General features: G+C 39.7%; 1 protein-coding gene across 1 annotated transcript in view; it reads right to left on the minus strand.

Moving 5' to 3' along the window:
• The window catches only part of ccbe1 (collagen and calcium binding EGF domains 1), a 43,425-nt gene that overhangs the window by 9,592 nt on the left and 16,222 nt on the right, over nucleotides 1-17,611 (minus strand). The window contains exons 3-5 of the mRNA XM_035389939.1: nucleotides 4,348-4,400; nucleotides 2,111-2,245; nucleotides 1,395-1,532 (exon numbers count right to left, since the gene is read on the minus strand). Of these exons, the coding sequence (XP_035245830.1) occupies nucleotides 1,395-1,532; nucleotides 2,111-2,245; nucleotides 4,348-4,400 (326 nt within the window). The remainder of the gene's footprint in view (nucleotides 1-1,394; nucleotides 1,533-2,110; nucleotides 2,246-4,347; nucleotides 4,401-17,611) is intronic.

A 17,611-nucleotide genomic window follows, 5' to 3' on the forward strand; every position in this document is an offset into this window, starting at 1 on the left:
CAGAGATTACCAGTGCATCAAGTGTATGACTAAGCAGGGGTATTTCATAATATTTATGAAATAAGTTAAAAATCATGCATAGTATGCTTTTCAATCTTAACTTTTGGTATTTACACAGTTGCCCAGCCACAGGCCAGCACTGGCATAGTCCAAATTTGATCTGAGCCACATGGTGCAACATTCTGCTATATAAAACTTTATTACCCATGGCAGCCAGCTACTGTCCCTACTCCCTTTTTGTTTCTTATATGTTGATTAACTTTCAGACAGAAAAGGCTTTTTGAATCCTTCCCTTTACAAAACAGTGATGAATAGCGTAGCTATCTAGTTTACTCCGGTGGGAAATTCCTGGTGTCATGTTCTGGAATTTGATTACTGATTTGTTTATATATTGCAAACAAGAGAGAAAGCGCATGTAGTCTAAATTCCTGAGAGAAAACATACTGTCTGTGCTTTTGTGAAGCGATTGCTTCTACAAAGCGTTGTTCACTCAATACTCCTGAATAATTTTAATAGGTCATGGGATATTCCGCAAGACTACAGGGAGCTTGTCTTCCAAGTGTTATGATGGGACAGCTGTGATAAAGAGCTTATATCCCAGCAATATCCTAGCACATCTGCAGTGGTCTGGGGTTTGGTCACAGCTGGAGGCATGGACAAGGTCCACGTACAGGTGAGAGGTTAGAGCATGTCTGACCACGATCACACACAATGGATCTAAAAGGCCTTTAAGTGTTTCCACATCGTGCTTTCCCATTCTTCACTGCCCCAGTCATATGAAAACATTTGGTATCTGAGCAGAAAACAATAAAGGGGGAAGCTCAGGGACATATACAGAGGAGAGGGGGGCTCTGAGGTTGCAAACCATCTGTGAAATCGGATTTCTCCAGGATTCGGCTTGTGTCTGATGTCATAAATACTTCCCAGCTTGCTTCAGGGAGTGGTTTGAGCATTTATGCTCTAACCTGCAGGGTTGTGAATGCATTTCATGGCTTTTCCTCTTAAACGGTTCAGTAAGACAGTCTGAGCAATGGAAGACAATCTCAGGGGAGGAAGCAGAAATGATCAAGCTCAGATTGCTCTATTTAAAACCAAATCTGGGGCCGCTGGTTCCCTGCGGTCCAACATCTGAAGTTTGCATTCACCCTACCCGCTAAAGTGGAATAATAAGCAGTCAGGTACCCACAGGTTAAGCAATAACCATATGGGGAGTCATATCATAACTATGAGGTTAGAATTGAAAACAAAGTCAGTGGTTGGTGCTGAAATAAAGCAAATGTTTCTTAATGAAGATGATAATAATAATAATAATAATTATAATAATAATATGTTTTATTCATACAATGCTTTGTTTCATTGAGCAGAATGTATCCTGAAGCCTGGGATAAGCTTACCTCTTTCCCCTTTCGTGCAGGTTTTCCCATCTTCCTCCAGGAAGAATCCTTTCTCACATTCACACCTGTAGCTCCCGGGAAGGTTAATGCAGATTTGGGAGCACGTGCTCTCATTTTTGCTGCCGCATTCATCAATGTCTGCAGAGCACAGCATGGGAAATGGAACACAAAGGCATGCAGATCCAGTTATTGTGTGCCGCGTCTTTCATGTCAAGACAGCGATTTAAAAACAGAACACAGTTTCTCTCCCACAACAGGCTACTGCCAGAGCCTCAAATCCTTTGGACTTAAACAAAAAAAAAAAAAGTTATTTGTAAAGGCCAGGAATAAAATTGGTCTGAGAACAGGCTGGAAAGGATTTTAAATCTATGACAACGCGGGCTGTTTATTCTCCATTAGATAGTGCATCACATTGTCTTAAACGCCTACAGAGGGTTCGCAAAGAATGCCGGAGCTAAAGTGGTTTCAACTTGGATGAAAGCTATGCAAACAACTGGCTGACAGTGAACATGCATTAAATTAACACAATACCACCCCCAGCCCTACTTCAGCCATTTAAGTAAACAGCTAATCTGATCTGAAAACAATCGGCGAAGCAGAGACCACACACCACTTTAATGGGCGCCCTTAATTTTGGCTCCGGTTGCACAAGGTTCATTCATGGTGCACACTAAATTCTGGTGCCCAAAAGAGCACGAGCGTGGACTGAGTCTCACCGAGGCAGTATGGCTTCTCCCGGTTTCTGTGGCGCTCCCTGTCGTAGCGGTACCCGGAGTAGCACGTGCACACCACGCGCCCAAAGTGGTCCGTGCACTGCTGTTCGCACGGAGCCCCCGCACACACGTCATAATCTTCACCAGCGCAGGAAGGAGAGCAAACCAGTGCATTAGTTGAAAACATATGAAAACAATTTACTTTTCTTTTTGACAAGCATATTTTCAGTTAAACTGTAATAAAATAAAGGACATACACAAAATGAAAAAAAAAAAAACAATTAATATTTTATGAAGGAGCCATTTTACTCAGAGCCAATGAGGAAAATCAGCCTGTTGAAAATGTAGGGGCTCTAGTCCCTAATTAAGATCCCGATTTACATGCCATGAAGCAGCACGATGAACAAGCTCTTACAAAAACCATAAGTCTACCATCACACCATTGCCTATAATCACAGCCCTAGACTCGTGTATGGCACCCAAGTGGTGCATGGCTTTTCTTTCACCCACACAAGCATTTGCCAGGTAGGAACTAAATCCCATATGAATGCAGACTCAATGGCTGGAGTCACTGTTTTATTTTCTTGACAGTTTCAACTCACGATCTGATAGAATTATGGTGAAAACAGAAGAAATACCACTCTCCCAGCTGCTACTATTCTTGTTGAAAAATGAAGAACAGTTCATAAAAACAGGACAGTGTTTTCTGTAATCAGAACTGGCTAAAGCATTATTAAAAATAAGTCAAATTAAATCAAATTAATCAAATGATAGTGCTGAGACTGACCGTTTATTTTGCCTTTTGCAAGTGATCTACGTGCTCTACTATCTTGTTTCTTCCAGATTAATAATGTTGCCCAGCACCTCAGAAAGATTTGGCTGTGAATTCTCTGAGAAAATAAGGCCTGAATTCTGTCAATATTTATCCTTTACATTGGCTTCCATATCAATGTAATTAGTATATTACTTTTTCAATGTTAGCACAATTAATCTGTGAGGAAATAAAATTGCACTTTTAAATTTTCAATAGAACGTAAGTGAGCTATTAATGTTGACATACCCGCTTTCAGCAATAATATTTTATGGCTCATGTTTTGTTTTTCTCGCCTGTGTATTTACAAATTATCAATCATTTATTTGAAGCACCATTACCAAATTGAGTGAATCCAGGTTATTATAAAAGCTTAAGTGGTTCAAAGCTGAATACTTTTATCCATCCATCCATTATCTATACCCGCTTATCCTGGGCAGGGTCATGGCGGGCGCTGGAGCCTATCCCAGTGTGCATTGGGCGAGAGGCAGGAATACACCCCGGACAGACCGCCAATCTATCACAGGGCACATTCAGTACACCATTCACTCACACACTCATACCTATGGGCAATTTTGAGTCTCCAATTAGCCTACCTGCATGTCTTTGGACTGTGGGAGGAAACCCACACGGACACAGGGAGAACATGCAAACTCCACACAGAAAGGCCCAGGCCTTGCAAGCTTGCAAGATGTTGTGAACAACCAGAAGAGGAATGTATCATTATTACTAAAAGATGAAGGACTTGCTTCTCTCCATAAACCCCTGCTAAATCTGGCCTGAAAATATCTGATAATGGATTAGTTAATTCATTTTCTGCTCCCAGTGACTGACTTGAGGCAGTTGGGTTTGATCAAATAATGCATTCTGATATCGTATCATTTCATTCTCATATTCATATTTTGTATGTTTATTTGGTCACTAACGTATCTACCCAGTTACTGGCTTCCACAGATATAGAGTTACAAATGATCTACTTATGGGCATTCCTGTGCAATCCAGTTCTAATAAACACGCACAATTTCTAGTTCATAATTTAAGCTCAAAACCAATGTCAATCATCTGCACATAAATGTTTTCAATTGAAACCAATTATACCCTGCTCCTGGGAATAAAAATACGTTTAACCTCATGGCTTTAATTGGTTTTGGCAAAAGACAGTGAAAGGGAACACAAAGTCAGGAATTGTATACTTCCTGAGTTTGTCAAGAACTGCTCACCACCAAAAGAAGGTGCAAGCAAGCTTGGAAATGTATTTTACTGTATTACCTTTCAAGGTTTGCATTGGTTTAAAGCCAAAGTCAACAGAACATGTTTTTAAAGACAGCAACTAAAATTCACACTGCTCAGTTTTACAGTCTATAGTTCCCTTTAACCAGATTCACCTGGGTATAGGAAAAAAAATAAAGACTCCCATAAATTCACATACCTTCTGGAATACACTGTCCCAGAACAAATTTAAAGCCTTCACAGCATTTCTTCCTGCAAAGAAAGCAAAAATTAGATATACAGAACAACATAAACAAGCAAGCATTCCTGCTTAGTCACATGGCTAGAAATAAGAAGCACATTAAATTGAGTCAATGGGATATCACAATCAGTTTTTGACTACAGTCCAAAGCCAGATGAATACTTTATTTTGAAAAATAATCAAAACCAGTCTTTATTAGATGTTGTATTAAAATTTAAACTTGCACACTTGGTATAGTGCTCCAAAAAATACAGACACAGTTTTGTATATGTTCTTGCTGGCACAGTCCCATCCTGCATTGACATTCTCAGACACCTAAAGAAGAGTTGCTGTTCTGTTTCTCCTTACTGTACATATTGCACTAATTCACAAGCATCATGGCCATTGAATGTGTTCTTTCCACCACCATTTCCGACCCTATTTTCTGATGTCTTTCCCACAGATCTAAATGCAGATATCACTTTAGTCACTGTTCCTAGTGAAACACTAGCCAGTTGACCAGTCTGTGACTTAAGCTCCTGCCATCTGTGCCCCAATAATGAACTCTGTTTCAAAGTCACTGAGATCTTTTCCTCTTGCCATCTTGATCAAAAATCAAGGTCAACTGGGCCTGCTCAGCATTTTTATACATGCCGAAGAGCTTGATAGGATGTTAATTTCTTAATTGTATCATGCAGTATACCTGTATGGAAGCACCTGCATTTGTTATGTTTCTCCACTCATTTATTCAGGTTTTTCCTATTACCTGTCTGTATATAAAACTAGCAGCTCACATTAGTAGAGCCTATTCAATACTGTGCCATGATTGACCAAGATTTATATTACAATTGATCCTCCTGTCTCAACATTAATGTTTGTATCCAACTTTTGTTGTGGGGCTACATAGGGATGTATGGCAGCTTTACATACCGACAACCCCTACCCATACCTGGCCTAACCCATTCAGACCACTAGGCAAAGTGTATGGAATAAATGCGAATATATACATCAATTAAAAATCTATACAGTTGTGAATGACAAACATATAAAATGAACTTAAAGCAAATATTTGCCTGTATATCCTGACATCAGCATATACAGGCAGGATACATCCCTATACTTACGCTGCTTCCTCATGTGAGGCCAAGGGGGGCGAGTGAAAAAGCCGGGTCTCCCCTTTTCACACCTTTCCTTTGATAAATGATCCATTAGACAGGCTTTCCTAATGTCAGCACATTGTGCTGAAATATCAAACCCTTTCTTTAAAGGCTTCATTACATTTCCCTTCTGTACATGTCATAATTTCCACACGGGCATCAAGTATAGAATGCTAAGAAATAGGGTAGAGTGCAGCAGTGTCCTTTTGGGTTTGCTAAAAGTTGACTGCTTTCTTGATGGGGGACTGACTCCTTACTGGAAAATTATCTCTGTCTACATGACAGTGGGAGGTCGCCTCATTCAAAGGTCACTCCTCCCTTGTTCTGTTCCCTCGTATGTAAACAGCCATACGATTGCAATGCAAGGCATTCCCCACCGGGACCCTCGTCATGCACCATCCATTTTGGAGCACGGCGCTACAGACTGGATTAAATCCCAGCAATCATTAACTTGGGCTGTGGAGCACAGCTCATTAAACATCAAGGATGGACTGTGCAAAAAAGCGCATCTGTGTCAATGGGACTTGCCATGTGGCACGCTTCATATTCTTTAAACACAAGATTTTTAGAAGACTTTCTGGCTATGACCTGCTATTCTGGGCTTGTCTCACCAATGCATTATGCACCCTTGTAGCTTTGCACTGCATTTTATTTATGGCAGTCAGGGTATGTGTTTGGGCAGATTGTAATACATTGGATGAAAGGCATACAGACACTCCCCACAGAACCTTTCCTGGGTTCACCAATACATCACATTTTGAAGGAGTCCCAGAAAGTCAAGACCAGACAACATCCTAGCCCTGCACTTTTTCTGGGAGGGACTGATAGCGAGGTCACAGAAGTGGGGGTCCGCTACAAAGAGTATTTAACTAGAGTTAAACATTTCTTGTGCAAATACAGGACAATATCACCAGAGTGCTTTCTCAATAAACCCCTGACCTTCCCAGGGACACTCAATACTACCACATTTAATTTGTCCTGAAGTTTTAACAATGCATTTCAGCAAAATTCAAGGTGTTTTGCCACTAATAAAACACATTTAATTGATTTCAGGAAGGTTCATGGAATTCTACTCTGTGTATGTATCCTGCAATTCTGTTCCTTTTTCACTGTATTTTCTTGGAAGTTATTTTATACTGGGCACATAAAAAAGGTGTTTACAGAACAGATCAACAGAGCACATGGACAGTATAGACACAAAGGCTAAACACTTTAAAGAGACACACCAAAGAAATCTGCCTTTTCTAAAAGCAGGACACAGACCATATTCCTGCCTAGAAAAGTTATATTACATCATATTACAGGTGGGAAAATATCCAGGGCTTAATGACCTAAATCTGACACCTTTTTTGTAAAAAGAGTTTATAAATCTCATGATGTATTTTTATTGTGGTAGCTTTCTGTATGGTATCTTTGTGATCTATGGTATTTATATTCACACAATATGCATGCGGTATTGTAGTGTGTCCTTGCATGTGGGCATGTGTGTATGCGTGCATCTGTGTATGCATGCATGTGTGTGTGTGTGCGTCCGTGCATGCATGCGAGTTTTGGAGAGGACAGATATCCTGTTTCATCAACAAACTTCCACGTCTGAGAGCAAATACAAAAGGATCATGTCAGTGGACACATTTTCATATTTAACAACGTGTCCAAAATGCCATATTTAAGAAGATGTGAACACAGAAAATAAACTCAGCTAATTAAAAATATTTTTTGAAAGTGACTTTTAAAGTCATTAGAATAAATCCTGCAACAATTACAAATGGAAAATTGCCAGCGGAACCCTACAGGCAAATGTGGCACTTAAGCATAAGTGCATCCACAGTCACAATTTGGCAGATATCTAGAAATTCCTTCACTCTATTGAAAGGGATTATAGCTTTTATTTTTGCTGCTTATAAAACATTCTTAAGAAATGGCTATTTTGTACTCTGTTTTGTCATAGAATGAGGCATACAACTGACTACCCAATTCACACTATGATCATTTCTGATGCTTCGTGGTTTTTCTCACACAAAAATGTCCAAACCAATTATTTAAATGTGCCTGCTACTCTTCATATAGACAATTAGGGGATACTGACCATCGCCATCAGGAAATAAACAGATACTTCAAATTTTCTCAACAAAGCTGGTAATCACCAAAATCTACCATGCACAGATGTTGTAATCTCCAAAAATATCAATGATATCAATGAACCTAAAACCACTCAAATTACAGTGTCAACACAAATACAGAACGGATCAGACATGGCAAAGCAATGTAACACATACAGTGATGAGGCTCATTTAAAACTGTGTATACTGTAAACAGAGACAGCTGGAGCTATTGTGAATTAGGAAAGATAGTTTGGTAATCAGCCAGGAAGTTTATGCAAGGGACAATGTTTGTTAGACTAGCATCACAAGAAAAAATAGAGACCAGTCTAATGCTGTAGTCCAGTCTGAAATAGTTTTATTCAACCAGCCCCTTATGTTTTGTCATTAGATTAACGTGTAAAGAAACTGCATCAAAACTCACAGAGACTGAATTTGGACAAATCTGTCTTGAAATCATGGACAGTTTACGGACCTTTCGTCACAAACGCACAAACAACTTGAAGAAGATATGTACTGTATTTTTTGACTAAACATGATTCAGATTTACCATGAAAACAGGAGAACTGCTGTTTGGATGCACTCTTGGTGTTTCCAAATAATCCGGTACAGACTCTCTGAAGGCATTGCTGAAGTAGCCGTAGACTGACCCACAGCTTAAATCACAGAATAACAATACCATGGATACAGATTCGGATACCAAATAAGGGGCCCATATAAATAATCATCCAGTAAAACGACTGCAAGAAAACAAATAAATCACAACAGACACCGGAATTTGAGGAGAGTATCAAATGGTTCCCTTGGAAATATCTTTCTGGCCTTATGTGCATTTTTTCATTCGTTTCATTTCATTCACCTGGTAAACTACTTAAACAGAAACTGGTGCCCCCTTGATACTATTAACTCAGTTAGAGCCTCATACCCATATTTTCTCACTAGTTTTTTGCATTTTTTCTTTGTTGCAAAACTCCGGACAACATTTAATTCCTTACTCATTATCCATAGTGCACAGACTTTTTTTCTGTAGGCCCAAGCCATGACCAAGATGGCCATCAAAGTTGTTTCTCACACAAGCAACTTTCCAGAACAATTGTGTTTGCCTCTCCTTTTTGGCAAGCATGGACATGTGCACAATGACAAGCGCTTGCCAAGGCAGCTCACACCTGACTGTGCCCAGTCATGCCCAGTATGGTTTTGAAGCATGCTTCTTGTAGGCATTTTCACAGGATTGGTTGTGTGCATCACTGACTTGTGTCAACGTACTTGCAAAGTCTATGTATCCCGAGTAAGTCCTAAGTATCAAACCCTTCTGTGTAGATATACGTGCAGATCAATATAAGTTTAGCCATAAAGAAATCTTTTAGTGGTGCCATCAGTATTCAGTGGGGACATGGTTGGGAAATGTAACAGCTTGCAAGAATCCATAAATAAAAGATGGATTCTTGCAAGTCATTAAGGTGTGTTGTTATCTGCCTGGCTGGCATTTACCTATTTGCTCATTCTCTACTAGGGGACTTGACAGCCTCCTGGTCAGTCTTGAAAGAGTTCTGTAGACTCCCGATCCCATCTCATCTGAGTAGATTCTGCTCGGGCCTCCTTAATGATATGTTTCATTTCCAGCATTTTTATTTCCGACATGTCTGTACTGTGAACTAGACAGTTGAAGTGTATGTATTTTCTGTTCATTTAACTGTCATTTTGAGATATTATATGTCTTTTCTAATGTTCAAATCAAGCCCAAATGTGCTGTTAAGGCCTGAAGTCTAAGCTCTTTCTGAGCTTTTTCACTTTGCCTATCAAGCTTTCAAGCAGTAAAGCTGCTGTCAAAATGCTGCCCTAGGCATTCGTAATTAAGTTTTTTTTTCCTAATCTGAAACCACTTTTCTTTTCTCAAGTCATCTCACGTTACTTTTCACTTCACGTTTTCTTCGCAAGACCTTCCAGTTAAAACTTTTTAGGCCTGCAAGGTCCGCGTGTTACAGAACAGAGGTCGGAAAACATGCGTCTTTCTCTCTTTTTCTCCAGCCTTCCTGCGAGAGATCTCCTCCGGCTCCAGATCTACGTGCACGTGGGTCTGCTCCCCGCTGTTTCCATCCACTGCACTTCAGTCACTGCGCTCGCTCTCTTTCATGTTCCCCTCCGTGTTCCGGAGGGCCTCTGTCCAGCTGCTCCTTCACCGATGTCCTTTTCATCCACCTCCTGTGGGGCCGTGAAGCCATGCTTCGCTTCTTCCCCCCTCTTTCAGCGCTAGCGGTAAACAGACAGCTCTGCTCGGACCAGGGGGATCTCCAGTCCTACATACATAATCAGCTCAGTCTCAAATGTTGCCAGTGTTTGCATATCTCTCTTGTCCTCCCAGTGCTGTCCTCAGAGGCTGAAAAAAGTTGATGTCCTGTATTAAATCTGACGAAAGAAGACCCTCTGTCCATCGCAAGGGCTTTAGAGAAAACATGAGTCATAGATACCCAACAGGGCTTTCAGGGCCACAGGGCTGACATTTATTAAATCTCACTGCTTTGTCCATTGTAAACACCTATGTAAACATACTGAATAAATTGGACATGTTGGCTGTTAAAAGCCTGAAAAATATCCAACTGTTTTTCACCAAGGTATCCAATTTGCATGCAAATCTTTCAGCTCCCTCATATTGATTACCATAAATACCCTTATGCACTTTTCCCCTGCAAAGATATTGAGGTGAAACAATGGTTTTCAGACACAACGGGTAACTCTGCAGCTGTCTACCAGAGATCTCAGCTAAAACCTAAACCAGCATATAATATGGTTACATATACGGCCAATGTTGTGCTTGATTTAAAAATGATTGCTGCATCTACAATATCAACCAGCCATGGTTGTAAAGATCATCTGCCAAATGGCTATTTGTAATTCTTCAATTACATACTGTTGCTCTTTTTATGCGCGGAACACATATATAAAATTTGCTTTAGTAACTGAAACTCTTTAGTTGATACATGTGTTGAATGTATTTGTTGTCCTGCCCTGGCTTACATGTCAAAAGTATAAGCTTAAGGAAACAAGGATTAATATTACAACAACAATCACATAACATACATGTATAAAACCTATGTTGCTCCCACACACACACACACACACACACACACAAATCATAAAAATAAACATGTAGTATGTATGCTATGACTATTCTTTTTTTCCCACTAGGAGAGCTGGGTTTTGCCTGCTAAGCAACTAGGTGTGTGTGGCTAATTTTTACAAGCTGGCACCTGTCGCTCCAGCTGCAAAATGAATGTTGAAAAAAAAGGTTTGGAGAATGTGAAAATAATCTTTAAAATGGCTAAATATAAAATGAATATTTGTCAGATTTCACCTGTGAGTAAAAGTCATAACTAAGAAAAAAAAAATGCTTCAAATGTTACCTTACACAACGCAAATGATGCACCAGCACATTCATTACTGAACAGCTCTATAAAGGGTCTGGATGAGGCAAGCACTCCATAACGTGTGACGCTGAAATGGGTCAGTCCTCTGAGAGGAGAACAATGGCGGCTGTGATGTGGTGTGCTTAAGACTTAAAACCACATGTTGGAGAAGACCCAGGGGACATGACACAAGCTGAATGAGATTAGCCAAGGTCATTGCACTCAAGCGGCGCAATAATCATTTTGTTAACCGGCTACATTTTTTACGGGTGGGTAGTGATTATGGCTAGGAGAGCTGGCGGTGGGGGTGTCAATGACAATATTGTTGAAACACCTACTGATTCTGAATGACCTTCACTTTAAAAAGCACAGTTACAAAGTTATAGCCACATTGCTAGTGACACTCATGTGACTACTCAAGCCCATTTCTAGAAGTGTACTAGAAGTGATTTTTTTTGTCTGCAAAGTGAAGCCATGTCTTGTTGTTCACTGAGTCAAATTGAAAACATCCATAGTCTCATCATTTTATATATTTTATCATATTGCATGCTTGGGGAAATGACGTCATTATGTTTTAAAGGTTTAAAATGAATTCTGATACTGCATAGAAGTAGAAACCAGATTTTATTAGATGTATAATTATACCCTTCAAATCTTTGACAGGCATGGGGGTAAATGAATGAAATTCAATCGATTTTAATCAATTTTAAATCCAATTTAGCTTTTCTCATTAAACACCTATGTATTGATTCATATTTATATTCAGGAGAATAAATTCGTTTCTCCAATTACAGAATGGTGAAAGAGGTGATCTTTAAACCAATGACACATTTCTGAAATGCAGTACACTCTAATCCAATTCACGTTTGTTACTAAAACACTTAGGTCAACCTTGTGGATTTTCTCAGCAGTTTTGATTACACACACGCTCAGGGATGTTCTTTGGTAGCAAAACTGCTCTTTCCCCTCAGAGTGCTGAGAAAGAAATAACAGGATGTTTAGTGAATAATGCACCACCTGTGCTTTTTGGTTTGTTTAATTTTCTCAAGCAATCCCTATCCGGTTACTCAGTTGCTGAGAAATTCAGGAGTAGATTAGAATGACCTCACTTACCCCCAGTTATGGCTAAAGCCACTCTAATTACCTCACAGACATTAATGTGACTACCCTGGGGTTGCACACTGTGCAGTGGACAGGACAGCATAACCGAATGTTCCTGTTTAGCCCTTGAGTAAACGGCCACTGAACGTTGTGTCACCCACTTTTCCCCTCTTAGGCCACTGACAGGGTGACCGTGTGTTCTTTTTCCTCTCTCTCCATGTTATCCTTCGATGGGGTTTAAAATTTTTTTTTAAAGCAGACCAGGTCACATGGGGTTCTGGCAGCTGTGGCCTGATATAAGAGGCAACATTTGTTGCGGCTGCTCGGGACAGACTTATATTTCCTGTGAACTTGTGCACAGAAACCTGATTGGCTAAACAGGACTGGTCTCTCCCGAGACGTGGGGTGTTAAAGTACACCTGTAGCAGTTTTGTGAAACGTGATCGGTGGCTCCCCTCATGGTTGTCTCTTAGCATGTTCATCTACTTGGCATGTAAAATGCAATATTTTTTATTTTCCATAGTTTCTGAGAAAAAGCCCACGTCTACGTAGAAAGGTGAACCCCAGGGAAATTGTTTAGCTTGGTGCGCTGTGGATTCACTGTTTTCCGGGCTGATTTATAAATTTCGGACACACTTCCCATGGCTTAGCTTTTTCTCATAGAACCACCCAAGGTGCTGTTTAAGTGACAGATAACAACATAACTTCAAAATAACCACAGGGTGCACCATCTAACTATGGTGTGAAAGACTTACAACCCTTTTCCCAATCCCACCGAATGGTAGTTTCATTTATGACACAAGTGTGGCAGGCCTTTAAAATGCCTATGGGAGCAGAGGGTCATACTCTACTGAAAATACATATGTCTGTAGTTACATCATAAACATCATACACAACACAGCACTGCTTAAAATTTACATTTCTCATTCACCCTTCGTGCCTCCTTTATAACACCGAAAACATATTTGTCACTATATACTTCCACAGTCAATGTCAGCTTGAGGTTACAGGGCTACTCATAATGGTCAAAGCCATTAATCATATGCTGGCACTTACTTTCTCTCACAGAATAAATCACCCCTGCTCCGTACAGGCAAAAAAAGGACAGGCGGGGAGGCTAAGAGCCGATGATCATCTAACACTGCGCCCTGTCTGCTGACAGTTCAAGAACGAGGCAAGGAGCGGGAATGAGTCATAGCAGTACGCCCCTCTTTCCCCCTCAGAAAGCCACACCTCGTAGTTCTCCTAGCGCATCAAAATGTGCCTAATTGCTTTCTTATGTCCCTTAAATGGATTGTTTTAGTTCCTCGTTGGCGGACTGGCCACTCGACGTGCTTTAATGCTTTGTGGAGCTTGATAACGCACGCTCTTGATCAGGAGTGCAGAACACAACACATTGCTCGCATTCCTCCGCTCCAGGGCCAGATGTTTTCTTTTTTTGCACTGTTACCCCCCACACTTCTCCTACGAGGCTTGGGTTGGGGGAGGGGGGGGACGGATGTAACACAAGGCCTTATTTTGAATTTCAGGCCAGTTTTAGAGTGCTTGTTTTTATGTGTATAATGAATTCAATTTTTGAATTAAGTGTGGGGAGAGCAGTGAACCGGATTTGGAAGGTTCATACCTCTTAAAACTGCTCAAGTAAAGACCCAGCTGTTTATATGTTACTGGATATGTCACAGATGTAAAAGGTAAGACATTGATATAAGATATACAGTAAGAACAGCATGGAGAGAAAGTAAAAAAAATACATTGTTGAAGTAATACCTCTTCAAACCTGCTTATAAGCGAGGAGATACTGAATGAAACCATAGAGATGGACAGAATTTAGGTGTACATAAAAGTAATAAATTAAAAACATAAATAAGATAATAAATATAAACAAGAAATAATTTGACTATGAACACAAAAAGACTGTTTGAAGTAGCACTGCATATTGCCTTAAGAGAGTAAATATAGTTAAAAGAAAAAATGGTTATTGTTGGTAATTGTTATTCTTTAATATTCGCCAGAATTAGATTTTATGTTGCTTATCATGGCAAAGCTAGTTTGAACACTACAATGTCAGAAAATATACAAAACTACAAAAAAAGCATTATACTTGTTTAGGGATTTACAGATGTAATTTATGAATCATTCATATACACAAGGTTGGTATATGGAATCTTCAATCTTCATAAGCACTGAACCTTTTTTCCTCTTGATCCCCCCTTTTCCAAATACATTCTGTTTGGTATCACTTTGTATTTTCCTTTGGGAGGCCATATAAAACAATGTGTTGAAACATTAAAAAAAGAAAAAAAAAGTTTTTTAGGGCCAAAATGTTTTATTTATTTATGAATGTTTTTTTTATTTTTTATTTTTTTTATCACAAATCCTTCAAGCATTCCCGTTGGCTTAATCATTCCCCTCAGTGTTGCCAGGGATACACATGGCTCCGAATACATTTACAGCAACTGAACAAATTGTGCATTGAAATGCTAACAGCAAAAGGCCTCAGCTTATCATGCCAAATACCATTTCGGTTATGTTTTTGATGGACTGGATATGTACGGCTAAAAACCTTCTAAATATCAAGCAGACAAATTTGCGCATTTATTTACTACTAAGAGTTTTCAACTTTTTAATACTTTCCTCTTTTGTGTTTTAAAGCTAAATGAATGCAAATGAGATACTGTATCCTTAACTCCTATCAATTAAGCTGTAGGCTATTTTTTTTACACAAGCAACACCCCCCCCCCCCCCCCCCCCCCGGCCCCCACACAGACACACACACACACACACTTTTAATACAAAAGTGCCGATTGTTATAATTACACTACCAGTAACCTCTGGAACCCATTCCCTTTATGAGCTCATAGAAAGCATACAGTGCAATGTAGAGTTAATGCCAAGATCTCACGATGTCCGAACATTCCTCCCAAAAATGGTCACAATGCATAATATACTGTAAAACAACCCGAAACAAGTTATATGTAATTCTATAAGTTGACCACCTGTAAATATCAAGCATTTATCACAATCCAAACATGGAGTCAATCCAGGAGAACGTGCTTCAGCAAGTGTCAGGCTGCCAGAAACTACACAGGGGCATTCCATCAAAGAGGAAAGTTGCTGTTGGAAAATGTTTTGTATCCAAAACACAAAAACCTGAGGGGAATAAGTTTGCAGGAAAACATAAATTATGAACTGCAGTATCTAAGAAATATGACTGGATACCATTTCATTCTCCAAATTTTGAAATCTTTAAGAAAGAAACTTAGTCTTGATCTGTGAAGCTAAAAATATCTCAGTCACAAGACAAGCAGATACAAAGCAATACTATAAATGAAGCAGACCAAATGCTTGAAAGGAATTATTCTGAAATCAGGTGGAAATACTGCTACTATCAGCAGGTTATTCCACATAGTACCATCATTTCACGCCATTGTCCAGTTTTCCTTTAATTGGATGGAGTACTCCTTTTCCCAATGCAGTTCAACTGTCTGGGGTTTCATGGAAACCTAGCTGCACCAAATTATCATTGGCAATTATTATATTCAATTATGTCTGATTGTCTTTAGACACTGTGGTAAGGGAAATCTCAACTGAAAGGTGATATCCCTCAAAGGGACAAAGTCAGTTGGAGGAAAACCATTACAGACACTGATTGTGCCCAACATTATATTCCAAGATTAACAAGAAGAGCACTGCTGGATGAAAACCATGTGCATTCAGAGTAGACCTATACATTCACAAAGGAATCTAGGAACATGATCCATGCCACATAATTTACTTTGGTCAGTACAATAACCTCATGAAATACCTCGAAAATTATCATATCATACATATAGATCGGTTAACCCACGTTCAATACCATCAAACGGTACGCATGAAGTCATATTTCTGACTGACTGTGCCGCATATCAAAAACGAAGTGAGGAGTGCACTCAAACTTGTTTTTAATTGCACCCAGATGTGTTAGAGGAAGAACAATGTGCTTTAAATCCCTTTGCATTCTGGAGTACCACCGTGTGAAGCACGCATTTTCTGTCTGAAGTCACGTATAGGCACAGTTGACACATATTTCTCAAAACAAACAGGCCTGACGGCTTTGCCCCCTGGTCTAACGCTTTGCGGAGGAGAAGGGAACCTTTCCGCCTGGTGTGATGTGAGCATTCCCAGCCTCGGAGCGGACTAGCTCAGCATGCAGCCGAGTGCGCGGGGTGATCCAAGTTTCTGCTGGCTGCGGAGGCCATTTTCCCTGACTTACTGACCTGCCCAGGAGGGCAGTATTAGACTCTATTAAACAAACACTACATGGCAGCTGGTGGGATTCAAACATTCACAATCAGAAAGGAATTTTCCAACCTGCTCCAGCAAGCTGTAGACATACACAAGGGTTAAGATACGGGTTAAGAAATTTAGCAATTGTAATTCTAAACGGCTGGACCGGGCACTGAAACGAACAAAAAACCTATACATATTCCAGAAAGGACAACACACAGCTGATGTGTGCTTTATGGACATGATTTATGATTTATTCCTATTTTTATTTTATTTGGAGAGTACCATTGAATATGCTCAAGGCCGAATCATGGCCTTGACCACATTGAAAGGAAGCTCAAATAAAAAGTTTAATTTAATGAACGATGGAAGGAAGTAGCCTTAGCTTCAACAAACCAAAACCACTGCTGGACACAGCTTTTAAATTCCTGAACTGAAACAGAACTGAGCCAGTCAGGCAATCACACTCGTGTAATAGATAAACTTCTATGGGTTATCAATGGATAACTGCTATCTTCTTCATTGTTACTTGCCATACAATTTCCTCAAACACTTTCATAATCACACACATGCACTGTATACATTGGTGCATTTCACACTGCATTTAATTATGTGCTACATCTCATTTTCATTAGACACAACAAAAAAACCTTCTCTGTTGGCCAAAATCTTACAAAAAAAAAAACAAAAAAAAACATGCAGCTCTGGCTTTATCTAATATAGGCAGGCAAACATTTACTATATGTTTTTTCAGCCTTAAGATGACTAGTATCAATATTTAACCCAGTTGAGCCTTTCAGTCAGTTATCCCTCTGCAATACTTGCTTGAACTCTATTGACTGATTAGAATCCATCCAAGTAAATATAGAGACACTTTTCAGGGTCAGTAGCAGATACCTATAACTCAATTAACAGTTGAACTGAACTCTGAACCTCACATTAACTCCTTAGTCCCTAATTCTGACAGACAAATGGATTCTGTGTGATTTCCCAAGAAATGTCTTGGTCCAAAGCAAACAGCTGCCAACATACTGAATTTGTACAAATACTCTGGTTCAGTTAATCCACAAGCCTTTAATTTTCACTTTCCCATGTTTTAACACATATACATTTCTTAGTTGCAGCCTAGCCAGATAAATGACATTACTGTCAGGGCACACGGCAGCTCTGCAGATATCCAGATACAGCTTTGGGCAAAGAATAGGAAACTCCACGT

This window comes from Anguilla anguilla, chromosome 14 (genome assembly GCF_013347855.1).
Source record: "Anguilla anguilla isolate fAngAng1 chromosome 14, fAngAng1.pri, whole genome shotgun sequence".
Classification (NCBI taxonomy): Eukaryota; Metazoa; Chordata; class Actinopteri; order Anguilliformes; family Anguillidae; genus Anguilla; species Anguilla anguilla.